Genomic DNA, 17,716 nt, shown 5'->3' with positions numbered 1-17,716 from the left:
GAAAGTAATAGAGTGATATAATAATAGATTTAAGCCATAGGGTATCTGTGTTCGGGTCTATGATGAATCTAGATTAGTTGGTCCATATCCGCACAGCTTTGTCCTTTCCTCCACTGCCCACTCTCTGTCCGTCTGGACTCCAGTCCACGGCGAAGACTTCGTCTTTATGGCCGGGAAGGTCCATGGCGAGTTTACCGGTGCGGACGTTCCAGACCTTCAAGGTGGTGTCCTTTGACGATGACACAAGCAGGCGAGAATCCGCGGAGAAGCAGCACTGGTATACAGCGCCTACATGGCCCCGGAGAGTGGTGATGAATCTAAATGGCCTGGTTAGCCGCTGAATAATGGTGAAACATCCAACCTCACAACTTACTTTCCATCCCGTCCATTCCAAAGCTTCACATGGTTGTCGAAGCCCGCCGACGCAATGTAGGCCATGTCTGGAGAGAACGTGACATGGTTGACCTCCTTCTGGTGACCGAGCAGCCGCGCGACCGGTTTGGTAGAGTTTTCGGGGTCCCACAGATACATCGTGAAATCGTCACTCGCCGACACCAGCTTCTCGACGATCTTATTGTTGACGGTGGCAGCCTGTTCAAAGCGCTTCTTCGCCGCAGCCACCTTCTCCGTGTCCGACGCTGGAACTTTGCCGGTGTGATCATGGTAGGCTGTTCTGAGAGCGAAGTCCGTTGACAGTGCCAGATGATTCACGCGGTGCGCGTGTGCTGATAATGTCTGAAGCAACGAACCATTCTGTGCGTTCCAGATCTTGATCGTTCTATCGTGGGAAGAAGTGTAAATCTTCCCTGTGCCACCCCAGCGAACGCAGGTGACTGAGCCCTTATGTCCGGTGAGGACAGTGTCAATTCTTTTTCCAACCACATCCCATATGCGGACCGTCGAGTCTTTCGACGCGGAGGCTAAGCGAGGCCTGCCCGCTTCCTGCGTATGATAAGGCTCCCACGCCAGACTAGTAATCCACTTCGCATGGCCCTTAAGTGGTCCTCCTAAAGCTGTTCCTTTTGCCGCATCCCACAGTCGCACAGTGTTATCCATACTTCCAGTTGCGATCATTGCTCCGTTGGGCGAGTAGGCTACAGCCAAAACCCAGCTGGTGTGGCCCTTGAGCGTATGCTTGGGAGTTCCTGTGTCGCAGTCCCAGATCCGCGCCGTCGAGTCACCGCTTCCGGAGACCATGGTAGAAGAAGAGACCGGGGAGAACGAAGTCGCAAGAATCGCCTCTCCGTGTCCGGCGATCGAAGCGGAGCATCGCGAAACAGCTTTCACCCGGAAAACAGCCTGGGGTGTGAAATAAAGGTGGATGGTATCTTCAGTCGTCTTCAGTCCTGGCTTAAGCAAAGAATGATACAAATCTGCTAGAATATCGATCGTTTGGCCATCTTTGTCGTCGGACTGGTAGGTGAATCGGTATGGTACTCGTTCGTCATCGTCCTAGATTTGAGGTATAGAGCTTTAGTTCCGAGATTCTTCTGCAATTGGTCATCCCTGCGTACCTACATTGCCTTGTAGTGTATTCAAAAGAGTTTCGAGATTCTTGATGTTGGCGTCAGCCACCGGAACGGCGACTGAAGGCCCAGTTGCGGACCCGGTTGCTTGATCGAAGAATTGTACTCGGACGCTTCCCAGGTTGTCCGGGATGCTCTCGATTTCCTGCTGAAGTCGTGCCTTTTCCGCAGTCTCCAGCTTTTGGCGCTTGCTCGGAGGGGGTACAAGCGTCGCCATCTTGTCCAAAAGGGATTATTATTAGCGATTGCTATGGTTGTTGTCTTGAGCAATAATCCCGACCCCCAAGAGAAAAAAATTCATCGAAATCCCTTATCGCGGGGGGTGGAGATCTGCGCTAAACCGGATATGGATAGCACTCCTTATCGTATACAACAGCAGTTGCCCGAAGTACATAATCCTCCTGCTCTTCACTTCTTTTGCTCACTTTTTCTGATGATGGCTTCCTATTGATTGTTAGTTTTGCGAGGATGTCGCGACCTTTGTCTCGTGTCTCGTCCTCTGGAGAAGCTAGTTCTTTTGCAGCTCTTACCTCCAGACAGGACAGCGACCGACCTCGGACAGCGAGACCAGCTACAACTGCTACAAGTATTGCATCTCAGGACATCATCTGCGCTATCAGTGAGTCTAGAGGAGTATCATCAACTGTTGGACTTGCGTTCGTCAATCTCTCAACAGCGGAGACAGTCTTATGCCAGATCTGTGACAGTCAGACCTATGCCAAAACGGTCACCAAGATCGCTGTTTTCGAACCCACAGAGATCCTTTTCATGAGTTCTGCCAAAGAATCCAAACTCTTCTACATCATCCGGGAAAACATTCCAGAGACTACTTACACTTTCCTCGACCGCAGGTATTGGTCAGAGAAGGTTGGCCACGAATATCTGGATCGCTTGGCGTTTCCGCAAGATGTTGAAACGATCAAGATCACTCTTGGAGGAAACTACTTTGCGTCGTGCTGCTTGGCTGCTGTAAGATTTGCACGATAGGCTTTGCATGCCATGACTCTGATTCCAGCAGGTTCTCAAGTACATCGAACTAGAGCTTGACCGGGTATTTACATCACATTCTCTACGAATCAGATTCGAACCTTCTCAAGGCTCCATGTCAATTGACTTGTCCACCATAGCCTCACTCGAATTGATTCAGAATCTTCAGAATGCAAAGTCGAAGGATAGCCTCTTCGGCCTGCTCAATGAAACGTTAACCCCAATGGGTGCCAGGCTCCTTAGGGCCAACATTTTGCAGCCCTGTACAGAGAATTCGAAGTTGTTGGCAAGATACGACGCTGTCGAAGATCTCTCAACTAAAGAGAATATGTTTATCTCTGTCAGACAAGGTGTGTTGGACTTGATCTGATCTGTTCAAAATATCAGTAATCCCTGAGTGCCATAGCCCTGAAAGGTTTCATCGATGCAGACAAGGTTTTGACGTCTGTCAGTGCCCTCGTTCCATAGTACCGATACTAGCCATGGCTGACATCGCAGCTCATTCTCGCTCCCACAAAACGCACCTTTCAGTACGTGGAGCAATCAGTCAACAACGTCATTATGCTCAAAACGTATGTCTCATCAATCAAGTCAATATATAAAGCACTTGCGACGGCTCAGAGTCGCCTTCTCATGACTATACGAGAGGTATGCCGTGGTCCGACGTATGTTGTCTGCTGATCCGCTGACGCCTGTCAGTTATGTGCTCCAGCGGGCCACCGAGTAATAGAGCAGCTCATTGAAAAGACATTGAACGAACATGTAACGTATCAGACCAAACCACTTGATCTTAGAAATCAGCGTATATACTGCGTCAGGGTATCATCCAATCTCTCTGTGGACCGTATATCATTGATAGAAGCTAACGACCGTCTCGCTGCAGGCCGGAGTCAATAGTCTCCTCGATGTCGCTCGGCAGACATATAAAGAAGCAAATGTAGATGCTGCAGAGCTTGTGGCCAAACTCTCAGGTACATTGCATTAATTCTGATTCTCCCGTTTGATATTGATTCCTGCCTCCTCTCAGAATCGCACAACCTCAACCTAGACATCAAGTTCGATTCGGCTCGTCAATATTATATCAGTGTGTCCGCTTCGGAGGTAGAGAGACTCCCAGAAATCTTCATCAATATATACCGCAGGAAAAACCGCATAGAATGCCAGACGCTTGACCTTGTCAAGCTGAACCAGAAAATCATAGACGCCCATAACGAAGTCATCAACATGAGTGATCAAACCATCCAAAGCCTTATTAACGATGTTTGCTCAGAGATATCCGTCCTTTTCAAGGTGAGCGAAGCTATAGGCATGCTTGATTTGCTTGCTGCTTTCGCGGAGCTTGCCACATGCAACGAATACATCCGACCTGAATTGACGGATGTGATCGCTATCAAATCCGGACGACACCCGATTCGCGAAAAGATCCATACGAAGAAGTTCATTCCCAATGACGCTTATGCAACGCAGCAATCGCGTTTCCAGATAATCACTGGCTCGAACATGAGTGGGAAATCAACTTATATCCGCTCACTCGCCCTGATGACCATCATGGCGCAGATTGGCTGTTTTGTCCCAGCAGAATATGCATCCTTTCCGGTGATCCACCAGCTCTTCGCTCGCGTCTCTACATCTGACGATCTTGAGGCTAACGTCTCAACCTTCGCCGCAGAAATGCGTGAGATGGCGTTTATCCTCCGTAATATCGAGCCGCGGAGTATGGTGATCGTGGACGAACTCGGCCGCGGCACGAGTACAACCGATGGTCTCGCAATCGCCATCGCCATCGCGGAAGCTCTTATCGAAAGCCGCGCCCTTGTCTGGTTCGTTACGCATTTCCGTGACTTGGCTTTGATCCTAGCGGAGCGCAGCGGCGTGGTCAGTCTCCATCTGGCCGCGGAAATATCACCGGACATATCTCGAATGGTAATGCTTTACAAGATCGCAGAAGGTCCAGACATGACACAATTCTACGGCCTTGCGGTTGCAAAGCTCGTGGATCTACCGCCAGGCGTGCTCGAATGTGCTCAGGCAGTATCGGAGAAGTTGAACAAGATAGCACAACGCCGGCATAGCAAGTCCAAGGCGCTCATGCTATCACATAAGCGTAATCTGCTGCTTTCGTTGAGAGAGCAACTTTTGCAAGCGCGCAATGGAACACTGGAAGGGGACGCTCTCTGGGAATGGCTGAAGAAACTGCAGGATAACTTTGTACTGCGAATGGCCGCCATCGAGGACGAGGCGGCCGAGATGAGCGATGATGAAGTCGATAATGATCCAGATACTGTTCCGGCTGAAGCAGCACAAGATAGCTTTGGAAATACGCCTTCTCAGGAGCGTGCTGAAGGTGCCTCTGGTGATGAACCGCAAACTGCCATTCTGATCTCATCGTCTTCTATGGAGTCGGGAACAGATCCCTCTTCACGGGAAATGTCTCATGATGAGAACATTGAGGAGTAATGGTTTTAATCCATCACGGGTACAGCGAGACTAATGTTCTGACAGGGAACAATGTAGCATGTTGAGATACTGTATCATTAGTAGCGTCTGACATATCTTACTAGGCAGGCTCGTCAACCAACAATGAGATCCGTAAGGTTAGCTCCCATTCCCCTAGTTCCTATGTAACTCCTTCTTTCTTAACAGAACACTGCATACCCTTTTACGCTATCAGAATTACCTCTAACACAATATGTAACCGCTTAAATACAAATCTCAGACGTCGACGTAGACAGATACTCTACCCAAAATGGAAAAGTGTCTGCTTGCCTTTCTTGCCTTTGCCTTTCTTCCCTCCAGCTGACGACGACTCTCCGTAGTCATCATCGGGCCCGTTCGCAGCAGATGCCGAACCGCCTCCAGCGGACGATGCCCAAGCATTGACCGGCGGGGGTTGGCGATTGTCCCATCGAACTGTCCCACGAGTTAAGCCCGCCATGAGGACGTTCGGCTTCGGCGCTGTGGGGAGAGCAGGGAATGCTTCGGAGTCATTTGTGTTCCGCACGGTGCGGGAGGTAGTAGGTGCTGGGCGGGAAGATGGGTTGATGGCGCTGGCCATGGTCCGAGCAGGAGTAGGGGCCGCTGCGGCCCAGGGTGTACTTGTTGCGGTCGCCCTAGGGGCAGAGCGGGCTGTAGCGGCAGAGAGGGGCGGGAAAGGGTTAGTGGATGAGGATGAGGATGTCGAGACGATAGAGCCACTCCTGCCAACTGCGGAGCGGGAAGATTGTGCTGTTGACGACTTGAGCCGGAGGACACGCTTTCCGCCGACACCGCTTCCGTTTACTGTGCCCGGTGACATGCCTGGAATTTGACCTCCCGGACCTGGTAAAGCAGGGTAGTCTTCATTGATCGCGCGCCAGTCGTTCCAGGCCTTCAGCAAGGCATTGCGCTTGGATTCATCCTCGTAAATTTCCGCAAGCTCCTTGATAAGCTTTCCAAGTTCAGTGCTAGAGGTATCGAATAAGGAGAAGAAAGCATCGATGAGCTCGGTTGGTGAGAGAGCGGACGTGCGGTATTGAGAGACTTTGGAGCGAAAATCTGCCAGCTTGCTTGCGTCGTTCCGCAGGAGGTTGGAGGCGCGTTCAACCACAGCTGCATGTCGCAGACGGCGGGCTTGATCCTGCGGAGTGGCAGGCCCAGACGGAGTCCCGACATTGAGAGCCTCCATTTCCGCAACTGGCGGGCCGGCGGGAGGTGTTCGAACCGGTGTTGCAGCGCCAGACCTAGCTGGCGCGCGAACAGTTTGAGTATCATTGCGAGTAAGCTGGCCGCCAAAGCTGCGGGTAGAAACAGACTGTGCGCTCTGGATAGCCATCTGTCGCTGATAAGCGATCTCATCTCGCCTTAGTGGCTGAGCGCTTGACACTGGCAGGGCGTCTGCATTCGGATCACGACCACGTCCAGCGCCACGGCGTTGTCTCTGGGGTTGATAAGGTGCTCTCAGCTCAAAGTCGGATAGGTCGACCGTCCGCGCGTCTCGTCTGGCATCCTTGGAGAGTCCGTTCGGGTGGCACTCCAGCTGGTGGGCTTTCAGGTCCATCTGTGACTCAAAAACGACGAACTTCTTCTCCAGACACTCTTTGTCTAGGCAGAGGAAATGATCCTTCTGGAAATGATCCTCAAGGGCATTGTAGTCGATGTAATACTGCTGCTGCCGGCTCGCCGAACGGCGGTCGCATATGTGGCATCTCTCGTGACGGTCACGACAGTGCGCGTAGAGTTCGTCGTCGCCGTAGAATCTCTTGCGGCAAAACCCACATTCAGGATGTCCTTTGAAACCACTTTGATCCAAAGCTCCTGGCACATCATCACCGTACTTCTCGTGTTTGCGCAGCTCTGCCATAGTGAAAAGTTCATGCTCATGCGTGAAGACCTTCTTGTTCCTCGTGCAAAGATCGCTGAATAATCGTTAGCAGCCCTTCTATCGCTCCAAGCGCGTAACAACTCCTGAGTACATACCACATCACTTTGCCATGCTTGCTCTTGACGTGACGATGCAGGTCAGGCCACCCCAAGCAAGCCACATCACAACTCCTGTCGGGGCAGTTGTACCGCAGCAGTAATACCGTGTCCTCGAAAATGTCATTGTTCTCGTATTTGATTCCCAAATTATCATCTTTCTGAGAGAAATCCGCATCTGTGAAGTCCTCATATCGCTTCGCCGGATCGTCCGTGAAAATTACATAGCTGGACTCGGTCTAGCCAGAAAACACAAGTTAGCGGGACACTGGAGAGGAATATTCAGCCCATAAGACGAAACATACCCGGCAATGCGCACAAGCCTTGTTCTTATACAACGCTCGCAATCTCAAAGCACAGATGTGACAGGTCCGGTGATTGCACGGCGAAACCGAGCTGTGCGCGACGTTCGACGCACAAATGAAGCAGATCTCGCCGTCGTCCGCATCGTCCGTCGCCGCTGCAGCTACCTGCTTCCCTTCACTTTCATCCGCCACTGGAGCGCCTTGCGATGGCGTTTCCCCATTAGCCTCCGGAGTAGCGTTCTCATCAGCGGCTTGACCCGGTCTGGCACTGCGGTTCTGCTTATCGCGCCCCCCGCCTCCTCGTCTGAATCCCTGACCGCGGGATCGTGGACCCCTCCCAGCACCATCGGGCGGATGTTGTGCGCCCTCTGTCTGTCCTGTTTGATGAGAGAACCCTCCTCGGCCGCGTCGTCGGTTACCACCACGGTTCTGACCTTGCGATGGGGTCGCTCGGAGCTGCTCGGTTTCAGACATGACGACAGCTGGCCAAAATGTTCTGGGGACCTTGGGGGGTGAGAACGATGGGGCAATGCCCGAGAGGCAAATGTAGATTTAAAAGGGCTCAGCAATCCCCTTTGACGAACGATTGTCTGGGGCGAGCTGCGGAGGATTCTTTTGAATGCGGGTTGTCTGCACACTGCGGTGGGGGTGTGCGGCGGGCAAAAAGTTGCGCTCACTGCTTAGTTATCACTAAGCTTCTGGGAATATACACGGAGTAGCTGATTTTTCGTTGACAAACCTTCCAAGCCGACTGGCAGATTCCTCAAGAATAAGATTCAGTTTCTCTACTGTCTACAGCGTGTTTAGAGCATATTATATAATTTTGCAGATGGCAGTAATTCTTGCTCCACTATCATAATGGCCACACGGTTTGTTTGGCGGACAGATACTGAAATCAAATATTGAATGACTCATGATGATTCGTCCTATAAGCTATGGAAAGCTATCGACTATCAATGTCTAGCAGACATCCTCCGTCAAGTACTATGTTGCAGAGGCAGCACCAACTCCCGCTGGAGAAACATATGAAAATGAGCATGGGCAGTCAAATCGCCAATGAGAGTAAGTATAAAAATTGAAAATGGTAGCGCCTGGAATCCAATGCGATATGCTGGAGAGGCAAAGAAACAGGAAATGAAAAGAAGACAAATGTTCAGTATGCTCGTGATGGGTAGCAATGGCCACGCTGCAGTTGAAGCGGAAAATATCGTCGTGTATCGGTCGTATAAATGAAAGACTATTCGTCCGGGCTATACAGATTTTGATTGAGGATCTTGGTCATCGTGAACATGTGTATGCGATCTTGTTTGAAAACAGCGCGCATGGCGTCGTCGCAACGGATTTGGCGTCGATCGTTTGGATCTTGTAAATCGTGTTCGCGAATATACTGCCAGAGTCTCTTTACTGTTTGAGGACGAGAAAGCTGCTAGACAATTAGTAGAAGTTCCAGGTTTCAGATAAGACAGGATCGCTGTCAGAGGAATAGCGTACCGTAGTCTCGCCGTCCAGCAATGCTGAAAGCGCCGGAGACAAGTTCAATGGTTTCTGTCTGACTGTCAGTCGAGACTGACATTCTAGAAGAAGTTCTGGAAACTCACGTGAAAACCGCCAGATCGGTTCACTTCCTTCTTTGTTTCAGAGCCCGACTCAAGATCCGAATCGTCCTCCGCCTTGACTTTCTTGGACGTTTTGGCCTTGGTCTTCTTCTTCACTGGTCCTGACCTGCGAGCACTGGCACCTCTAGTCGGCCGAGCCCGCATGTTCTCCTCTGCTTGCAATTTGGCAGCATAGAGGGCATCTGCGTCGATATCGTGGTCGGGCTTCTTCTTTTTTGCCGGGGGTGTTTTGCTTGATGGATCGGACTGGTCATCGCTCTCCGCTTGACGCTTCTGAGGGGATGAGGACGGAGCAGGAGGTGAGGGCTCCGCAGGTGTTACTGAATCATGGTTCTGTGCTTGACCGTTGGAAGTAGGGGCGGTCGATGATGCAGCCGCATCAGAAGACCCTCCAATGCCGCTCTGTTCCGCGAATATATCGAACCTTTTCATGATAAGCTGCTTAATCGCAGCCTACAGTAACAACGCGCGTTAGCGGAAATTTTGCAGTGCCCAGGGTGGATCAATATTGAGGGGGATAATTTGCGACAGAGTCGAGGACGGCGTTACGGACCTTCTGAGGAGTGAGATCATAGCCGACGACTTCCTGAAGGCCTTTGCGAATGCGCTTCTCGGAAATGGTATTCAAGTCGCTTTTTGCAAGAATGGAATCTATGACCTCCGTGTATCGGGCCTCAACGTCGGGGGATACTGTCGCGCAAGGCATGATGTCAGTAAAGACCGAGTTCGGAGCTTATGCACAACATAGAATGGTGATCTTACGCGACATGTCGTCCAAGAGCTTCGATTTCTTATTTTCCCACAGATGCCCAAGCTGGAGAAGTTAGAATTGAGGTTGGAGGAAATGGCTACAGGTCGAAAGTAAAAAGTTGATGAGAGTAAAGTGAGTCCTATGGGTATCGCAATGGTGATAGTTGAGCTCGTCCAGATCTAAGCGGTCACTCACTTGGCGCTTAGGACCGGCGGGGCATAAGAAACGGACCTATATCTAGGGAGACAGGACGGGACTAGAAGAGGCATATAAGTCTCGTATGAATAAAGACAGGATAAAGACGGTTGACCTCACAATGAGTAGGGTATTCAACCTGCAGCAGCAAAGAAGTCCGGGATGATGCGTCGGTGTTGTTGCTCTTCCCCAGTAATAGTAGTCCCTTAGTGGTACCTTAAGAGAAGCGTAGAGCACTGACGAATCTTTAAGGTAGTTACCAGTTTACCGTACTTCCCCCTCCCGATGTATGTACCTTACGAGAATAATACCAACTCGGTCTAGATCTATGCCGAATGAGGAAATCATGCATGAAAGCCCAGCCTTGAGCCCAGCTGGGGAAGGACGATGAAGTAAGCAAGCACGTGATTTGAGATATTGCTGACTCAGCACGGCGCACACAGAAGCGGGTGCGCTTGGGATTTGCTCTTTTTGCCCTAAAATCGAAGGCCAGCCAAAACGGGGTTGACCAGCAGAAAATTAGACAAGACCTCATCCTCGATACTCCCACCTCCCCATCGCCTTCGCTCCACCGTCCCCCCGGTCACGAACAGCCATGGCGCCCAGTTTCGATACTCTGTCTGAGCAGGACCTTCACGAAGAGGAGGAGGAGGAGATTGACTTCTCCGGTGAGTGCGACTGTTTTGGGTGGACGTTTTCTCGCTTTGTTGCCCCTCATGGCTAACGCGGCTCTTTGTCCGACATCCAGATCTCAAGGCGCAATATGAAGTGAAGCTCGAAGAGGGTTTGGATACGTTCGTTGTGATCGATGGACTCCCGGTTGTGCCCGAGGAAAGCAGACAAAAGCTCATCAAGTTCTTGTTGAGGAAACTCAACACGGTGGGCCACACGTCTGAAGATGCGGTCTTTATGCCCCTCAATGACAAGAACATGTCCGAAGGGTATGTAAAGGTAGAAGAACATGGAGTTGCAGCTCGGGTAATTAACCTTTCACTTTCTACAGATATGCCTTCGTCGAGTTCGAGACCCCCGAACAGGCCGTCGCTGCGGTCAAGCAGCTGCACGGCACTCCCCTTGACAAAAAGCACACCCTTCTCGTGAACAAATTAATGGATATCGAACGCTACGGTCGAGAGGGGCGCATCGACGAAGAGTACAAGCCCCCCGCCATCGAGCCTTTCAAGGAGAAGGAGCATCTCCGCTCGTGGCTTGCGGACCCCAACGCGCGTGATCAGTTTGCCCTTTACCGTGGCGACAAGGTTGGCGTTTTCTGGAACAACAAGAACAATCCGCCCGAGAATGTCGTCGACCGTGCGCACTGGACGCAGCTTTTCGTCCAGTGGTCTCCCAAGGGTACTTTTCTCGCATCCGTTCACCCTCAGGGTGTTCAGCTCTGGGGTGGTCCCGCTTTCTCGAAACAGAAGCAGTTCCCTCATCCTTTCGTCCAGCTCATCGAGTTCTCGCCTGGTGAAAGCTATCTGACGACCTGGTCCGCCCGCCCCATTCAGGTTGAAGAGGGCCAGTCTATTTTGACGTACGAGGAGGAAGGAAAGAACATTATCGTGTGGGATATTGCGACTGGAAAGCCTCTGCGTTCCTTCGTCTCTCACGATCTCACTGCTGGTCCTGCGGGAGACGCCGAGCCCAAGAAGAAGGTGCAGTGGCCTGCATTTAAGTGGTCTGCCGATGAAAAGTACGTCGCTCGCATGCTACAGCACCAGTCCATTTCGATCTACGAGCTTCCACGAATGAACTTGCTCGGAAAGACATCGGTGAAGATCGACGGCGTCATGGACTTTGAGTGGTCACCCGCAACTGTGACTCGGGAGGGCGTCAAACAATACGAACAGTTGCTCTGCTTCTGGACCCCTGAAATCGGCAGCAGCCCCGCCAGAGTCGCCATGATGAGCGTGCCATCAAAAGAAATTGTACGAACACGTAATTTGTTCAATGTTTCCGACGTCAAGCTTCACTGGCAGTCCCAGGGTTCGTATGTCTGCGTGAAGGTCGATCGACACTCGAAATCGAAGAAGTCCATGGCCACCAACCTCGAGATTTTCCGGGTACGCGAGAAGGGTGTCCCTGTTGAGGTCGTTGACAGTCTCAAGGATACTGTGATCAATTTCGCTTGGGAGCCTAATGGCAATCGATTCGTTCTCATCACAACCGGCGAGGCCGTCGCTGGTGCTGCTGTTGCACCCAAGACCGCCGTGTCGTTCTTTGCACCTGAGAAGAAGGGCGGAGCAATCGGTAACTTCAAGCTTATCCGCACCGTCGAGAAGAAGAACAGCAACGCGATCTACTGGTCGCCTAAGGGTCGTTTCGTCGTTGTTGCTACCGTTCACTCCCAGACCAGCTTTGACATGGACTTCTGGGACATGGACTTTGAGGGAGAGAAGCCCGAAGCCGAGAAGGACTTTGCCGCCAACGTTCAATTGATGAAGACTAATGAACACTACGGTGTGACGGATATCGACTGGGATCCTACCGGTCGTTACGTCGTCAGCAGTGCTAGCGTGTGGACACACCAGGTAAGAAGCCTTTGCCATCCTTTTCATCGATATTTGTAACATTGCTGACTTACCTCCTCTTGTAGTTGGAAAACGGCTGGAACATGCACACTTTCGCCGGTCAGACCCTCTCCGAAAACCCCACAGACAAGTTCAAGCAATTCCTCTGGCGCCCTCGCCCACCCACTCTTCTCAGCAAGGAGGAGCAGAAACAAGTGCGCAAGAACCTTCGGGAATACTCCAAGGAGTTCGACGAAGAGGACAGATACGCCGTCGATATTGCCAACACAGCCGTTGTCGAGAAGCGCAAGCGGGTTCTCAACGAGTGGCTTGCCTGGATCCGCCGGGAGAAGGAGCTCCTTGCCGAAGAGAAGGACGCCTACGGTCTCCCCGAGGAGGCCGACGACCCCAAGTTGGCCAAGGACGCCGCTGCAACCACACAAGAGCAAGGCGAGACTGTTGTGGAGGAGATTGTCGAAGAAATCATCGAGGAAAGCGAGGAAGTTATCGGTTAATTGGGGTTCTTTTTTCGTATCTAATGCTGTCCTCTATCTACCCTATTCCTTTTCACTCTTCTCTGTCGACATCTTCGCCAATTTCTCTCCCAACATATTGGGATTTCTGTTTTTCTCTCCGCCTTAAGCCTCTTCCCATGATCAATTTGGCTTGGTTTCAGTCCAGGGGTGTCTGGAACGTTCAAAAAGTGAATAGATATATGTGCTATCCCCCTCTATGGGAACTTATGTACGCGACGTTGGTAGTACGAGAGATGACAATGCATGAGCGAGCGGATCTTCGCAGAGCCGTACATAGATCTAGGTTTCCCATCTTCACAAATCATACTAAATTCATAAAAACAATGAGCCCAACAAAAGCATTCTGATATTGGTCTCTCAGCCGCCCATCATACAGTTCCTCGACACCACTGGTTGCCGTTGCCGTTGCACCCGCACTGGTCCCAGTGGCAGATCCCGTCGTCTCCGGCCCAGAATACGTACTCGCCGACTGCACATTCACCCTGAAGAAGGCATTTTGGTTTCCAACTACGTTCCCCGCAGGCGAGTACTCACACACCACATACCAGCCCTGCGCCCTCGTATACCGACCATCTTTATCCTTCGCATCGCTCACATCTTGATACCCGCAATTGAATGCCGCGCACCCGACCTCCCTCGTCGCCCTCCAGACCAACTGCGTGAAGTGCCCCGTTTCCTCGCTGAATCCCGTCGGTAACTTGTAGTTGTATTTCTGGCCTTCGTCGCCCCAGGCCGTGACGGCTGCTGCTGGGTCCTGGTAGCCGAAGGCGAGGTTCTCGCCGTACGGGCCGCCCTGGGATTATCAATTCGGATTCCTTTCTAAGTGTGCTTTTGACAAGGATAGAGGCAATTGGCTCACTGAGTGCTTCCATTTGCATCCCTCTGCCCAGTATTTGGCGTATTTTGTTAACGTCTCGTTCCAGGTTAGTTGGCTTGCGTTGTGGTCGCGCCGGTAAGCGTTGCTGGTTGAGAGGACTGCCTCTTTGAATATCTCGGGGGAAGTGTAGGAGGCTGGATGGGGGATTGTGGGTGTTACTGTGACTATGACTGTGGTTCCTGCTGCGTTGCTCGCATGTATGTTGGGGAGTAGTTGGAGCCACAGGAAGATGGGGACAGCGAGCAGTCGATAGGTGGTAGTGATCATTTTGTTGAGACTTTAATTGGGTTGCTCTACCTCGTTCTATGATTCATCTGCTCTTCTTTGGGGATATATGAAAGCTATTGGTGCGAGACAGAGAGTCAGTACAAGTGCTGTGCTCTGCTCATGTCACATCAGTGAGCAAGTATATGCAATTGAAATGAGACAAATGCAGAGCCAGATAATTAATCTCGGAGGTCCATGTTTATCTGCGATTCTGTATGGCGTGAGAAGAGTCGGAAAGTGTATTGGATGGCTCAGAGACAAGGCTTACTGTTCAATTCACCGTGTTTCAAATAACAATAACTCCAGTACACCACGACGAGACACAACGGGAAACATGACGTTTTACCCAACATGTTTGTCTCCAGGCAGCATCTTCTTTTTATAGGACGGAAAACAAGCCAGTGTGCAGTGCTGCAAGTGTGGCTGAGACCGCTTGCGCTATGTATCAGCAGCCGCTCATTGACGTCAGTCCAACTGGCGGAAGTCTATCGGCATCAAATCAAGATAAGCTCAGTTTCTCCGGGGATGCCTTCGAGATGATGCTGGTATCTAAAGATTGAGTTCCTCAAAGCAAACTCAAAGTTGCAGGCGGTGATATCAATTCAAGCTCCGCATTTCCCAGTGTGGAGAATTGCCATCCGTCCCATCCGCTGATCGATGACTGTATAACCATGTGGGTATTCTAGCGTGTCTATCCGAGATCATGATATATACTAGAGTCATACTGAATAATCACATAACGTTACACCCAATTCCGTACATAGCGCGTTCCACGTCGCGTTTCACCTGGAACCAGTCCGCTCGTCGTTCGGCGAACTCGTAGACTTCCTCCACCCTCCATATTCCGTAGAACCGATCCGCATCAGCAATGATAGTTGCCAATTCCTTAGCGTCAGATGGATCAATCAGATAGATCTGCGCTAGTTCCCTGAAGGCTTTGAAGTAGAGGAGAAGATCGTTGTTCTTTAAGCTTTGAATGAATTTAAAGTAGTGGTTCATATCGCTAGTATAGTCAGTAAAGATCGATCACAACCTATGAATAAACTGGGTAGTCTCACCTTATAAGCTTCAAGGACCCCTCGATGCTGATCCTCTGACGCTTCAAATGCTTACACAAAGCTGTGAAAAGTCTTAATCCGACCTCCTGGTTGAAGACATCTAGTGTGCTCTTGTCCGTGCTTCCTACCAGCATCTGCGTATGTGACGAGACGACGTCAACAACGGCCGCCGCCGTCTCACTGACAGCTACATCCATGGTCTTTCGGTATGGATCCGTAGAGACATCGGGATTGAAGTCAGTAGCCTGCTGTCTGGTCGCGAGGATATAATCCACTTCCTCCATCAGGACATCAATACCCTTGTTCAATCCAGCAGCGACACGTTCGTCCAAGATCTGCTCGAATTTCTTCTTTTCCTTTACGGCGGGATCGAGAAAATCATTCCGATCGGTGATCTTGGCCCCAACAAGCTCTTGCTCGTAAAAGACATCCATCATTTGCAATATAAGGTCACCAACGTTCACGAGCTCCAAGAAGGTAACTAGAGGCTCAACCCCTGCCTGATCACGCTCGCCTTGTTCACGAGGTCTATAGTTGGATAGATGGTCGACCGCTTTGTTGAAACCGACAATAAGGTGTTGATGTCCCAAAATACGTAAGAGCGACACAAATATTGCCTCACATTGCTGTTTGGCCGCCGCTCCTGTCTCGCCTCCTATCCTCACAAATTGGGCGGCACGGTCGAGGCTGGACTTGGCCGAGTGAACTAGGCTGAGAGCGATTTCGATACTAAACAGAGACCGGATGCCCTCCAACTTTGACTTCATGACGGCAGCCTTAGCTGCAAGCTCTGTGGTGGGAGGGGGCTCAACCGTAGGGGTAAGAGCAGGGGACGCAATAGTGGAAAACCTGTTCGGGCTCTTGAGGGACGAAGAGGGTTCGCTGCCGACGGACTCTTGATCGGATTTTGTTTCGCTTGACTTGGAGCTCGAAAAGCTGGGGAGAATGTTGACGGGTGCCATAATCACCTTTTTGAACGAAGTCAAAAAGTCGCGCTTGTCAGCCTGTCGATTGACATTTGACATCAGAAAAGATTCTGTCGAAGCGGCCTGCTCTGACAGTTGCCTATCCCACTCATCCACTACAGCCGCAGAGTTCTTCCGGAAGTGGTCGAGCTCTTCTGCAAGGTACAAGTCAATGTGAGGCTCGTATACTTTCGCCACAATGTGGTGCAGAAATTCGTCAAGCGTGTCAGTTGTGTTCTGGATCGGTAAGAGTGCTTCTGACAAGTTCAGGCACTGCGCGAATGTCCCAGAGACGGCTATTAGATATGGCTCAAGATTGGAACGATGTAACTCGTCGAATATCGCGGTCAAGAATGGATATAGCACGTCTTGTGCAACCTTTTCAACGAAAGCGGGTCCAACGTTCATGCTCGGGGGAAAGGCGCGGTTGATTATCGAGACTTCCTCATTGTAAGCAACACTCAGCCTGGTAAAGAACGCCTGGGTATGTTCGAGCTTGACCCGTTGGTTCAGCCCGTCAATACAGTCCGCTACCCTGCCCAAATCAGACTTGCGAGTTATCAAGTGGTTATGGTTGATGAAGAATTCGATAGCGGAATCTCCGCCATTCAAAGTGAACAGAACATGAGCGTATTTGCGCATGGCGCCGTCAATATCTTCACTCTCGTAACCTTGTCGAAATTCTTTCATAGCAGCTGTTTCGAACATCGATATGGCAGATTGTAGGCGCGCGTTTCTTTCCCGCCAACCTTCGGTTGTATCGCATTTGGCGAATAAACGCAATTGAGATAGTATTTGCGCTTGATGCTCAGGATCTGGATATTCTTTAAATAGCAAGTTATCCGGTGATGGCCCAGATGTGATGATGTCGTCGTAGAATGGCGCCAATGCAGCGTGGACCTTTCCATACTCAATGCGTGCTTCTCCGCGCACCGATCTTACTTGCTTCAACGCGCCCAACACAGGGTCTCTCTCTAGCTCGTGAACCTCTTCGGGAGGAACAGAGGTGGAGAGTTTAATCTGATCAAATCCATCCGATAGTGTATTCAAACTGATCGCCGGGGCTTGTTCACTGATTGGCTGTTCGGTTTGCTCCGCGGCCTGCTGCTGCTCGACAGACTCCACGTTCGCGATCGTCCCAAAAGTCTCTTCAATATGTTTTCGAGCTTCGAACTCATTCCAGCATCCCATGCGTTTCAGCTTTTGCACCCATCTTGTATCATCGTAGGCCATTTCGCGCAGGAGCTTCGAAGACCGTGCCGCACGGATGAGATCGACGGGCGAGAGGTAATCGAGAATAGACGACATGATCTCTGGTGGTGGTCAGTTCCGTTAACTTAACTAGATATACTGCCGGCAATATGAGGGCACTTGATCCTGTTGAGCATACCTGCTGGAAGGGCAGCCCTGGAGATCTCCTCCATTGAGGCCATCTTGAGTGAAGCCAGTACGTCTCTGCGCGGTTTCCCGCCAGCTTTCGGCCCATTCCTCACGTTCGCCATCTTGCTATTTCGTGCTCAACATCGGGAGAAAAGATTTTAGACGCCCCGATGATAGCTTTGAAAGCTCGGGACCGCGGAGTCACCCAGTGCTGCTGAGCTACTGGGGAAGTACTGCGGGGCAGGATGGATATGAGAGAACCAATGTTGAGCAGAGTGGCTACCTGTT

General features: G+C 51.0%; 7 protein-coding genes across 7 annotated transcripts; 2 read left to right on the top strand and 5 right to left on the bottom strand.

The window, feature by feature from the left end:
- Positions 1–73: 73 nt before the first annotated feature.
- ALT_8906 (ribosome assembly protein 4) lies at positions 74–1,743 on the bottom strand (the record flags this gene model as incomplete). Its single annotated transcript, XM_033558686.1, has 3 exons — positions 74–317; positions 374–1,452; positions 1,519–1,743. 3 exons carry the CDS (start codon positions 1,741–1,743, stop codon positions 74–76), a joined length of 1,548 nt encoding a protein of 515 aa, XP_033414577.1.
- A 251-nt stretch (positions 1,744–1,994) lies between these two features.
- On the top strand, positions 1,995–4,970 carry ALT_8905 (MutS family protein MSH4; the record flags this gene model as incomplete). The annotated part of the gene is made up of 8 exons (XM_089600491.1): positions 1,995–2,145; positions 2,203–2,495; positions 2,545–2,863; positions 2,920–2,960; positions 3,012–3,161; positions 3,213–3,332; positions 3,397–3,484; positions 3,541–4,970. 8 exons carry the CDS (start codon positions 1,995–1,997, stop codon positions 4,968–4,970), a joined length of 2,592 nt encoding a protein of 863 aa, XP_089455384.1.
- Positions 4,971–5,250: 280 nt separating this feature from the next.
- On the bottom strand, positions 5,251–7,747 carry ALT_8904 (E3 ubiquitin-protein ligase HEL2; the record flags this gene model as incomplete). Its single annotated transcript, XM_033558684.2, has 3 exons — positions 5,251–6,907; positions 6,969–7,207; positions 7,274–7,747. 3 exons carry the CDS (start codon positions 7,745–7,747, stop codon positions 5,251–5,253), a joined length of 2,370 nt encoding a protein of 789 aa, XP_033414575.1.
- Positions 7,748–8,510: 763 nt separating this feature from the next.
- Positions 8,511–9,595, bottom strand: ALT_8903 (SWIB/MDM2 domain protein; the record flags this gene model as incomplete). Its single annotated transcript, XM_033558683.2, has 4 exons — positions 8,511–8,696; positions 8,765–8,818; positions 8,872–9,342; positions 9,443–9,595. 4 exons carry the CDS (start codon positions 9,593–9,595, stop codon positions 8,511–8,513), a joined length of 864 nt encoding a protein of 287 aa, XP_033414574.2.
- Positions 9,596–10,430: 835 nt separating this feature from the next.
- EifCb (translation initiation factor eIF3 core subunit b) lies at positions 10,431–12,860 on the top strand (the record flags this gene model as incomplete). The annotated part of the gene is made up of 4 exons (XM_033558682.2): positions 10,431–10,503; positions 10,584–10,776; positions 10,839–12,366; positions 12,432–12,860. The coding sequence occupies 4 exons, from the start codon at positions 10,431–10,433 to the stop codon at positions 12,858–12,860; spliced, it is 2,223 nt and encodes a 740-aa protein (XP_033414573.1).
- Positions 12,861–13,182: 322 nt separating this feature from the next.
- Positions 13,183–14,025, bottom strand: ALT_8901 (putative extracellular SCP domain protein Pry1; the record flags this gene model as incomplete). The annotated part of the gene is made up of 2 exons (XM_033558681.2): positions 13,183–13,674; positions 13,741–14,025. 2 exons carry the CDS (start codon positions 14,023–14,025, stop codon positions 13,183–13,185), a joined length of 777 nt encoding a protein of 258 aa, XP_033414572.1.
- Positions 14,026–14,757: 732 nt separating this feature from the next.
- ALT_8900 (exocyst complex component Sec10 family protein) lies at positions 14,758–17,550 on the bottom strand (the record flags this gene model as incomplete). The annotated part of the gene is made up of 3 exons (XM_033558680.2): positions 14,758–15,028; positions 15,084–17,361; positions 17,439–17,550. The coding sequence occupies 3 exons, from the start codon at positions 17,548–17,550 to the stop codon at positions 14,758–14,760; spliced, it is 2,661 nt and encodes an 886-aa protein (XP_033414571.2).
- Positions 17,551–17,716: the final 166 nt, after the last annotated feature.

This window comes from Aspergillus lentulus, assembly GCF_001445615.1.
Source record: "Aspergillus lentulus DNA, contig: Alt16, strain: IFM 54703, whole genome shotgun sequence".
In the NCBI taxonomy this organism is placed as follows: Eukaryota; Fungi; Ascomycota; class Eurotiomycetes; order Eurotiales; family Aspergillaceae; genus Aspergillus; species Aspergillus lentulus.
This window is presented reverse-complemented; position numbering and strand designations above follow the sequence as displayed.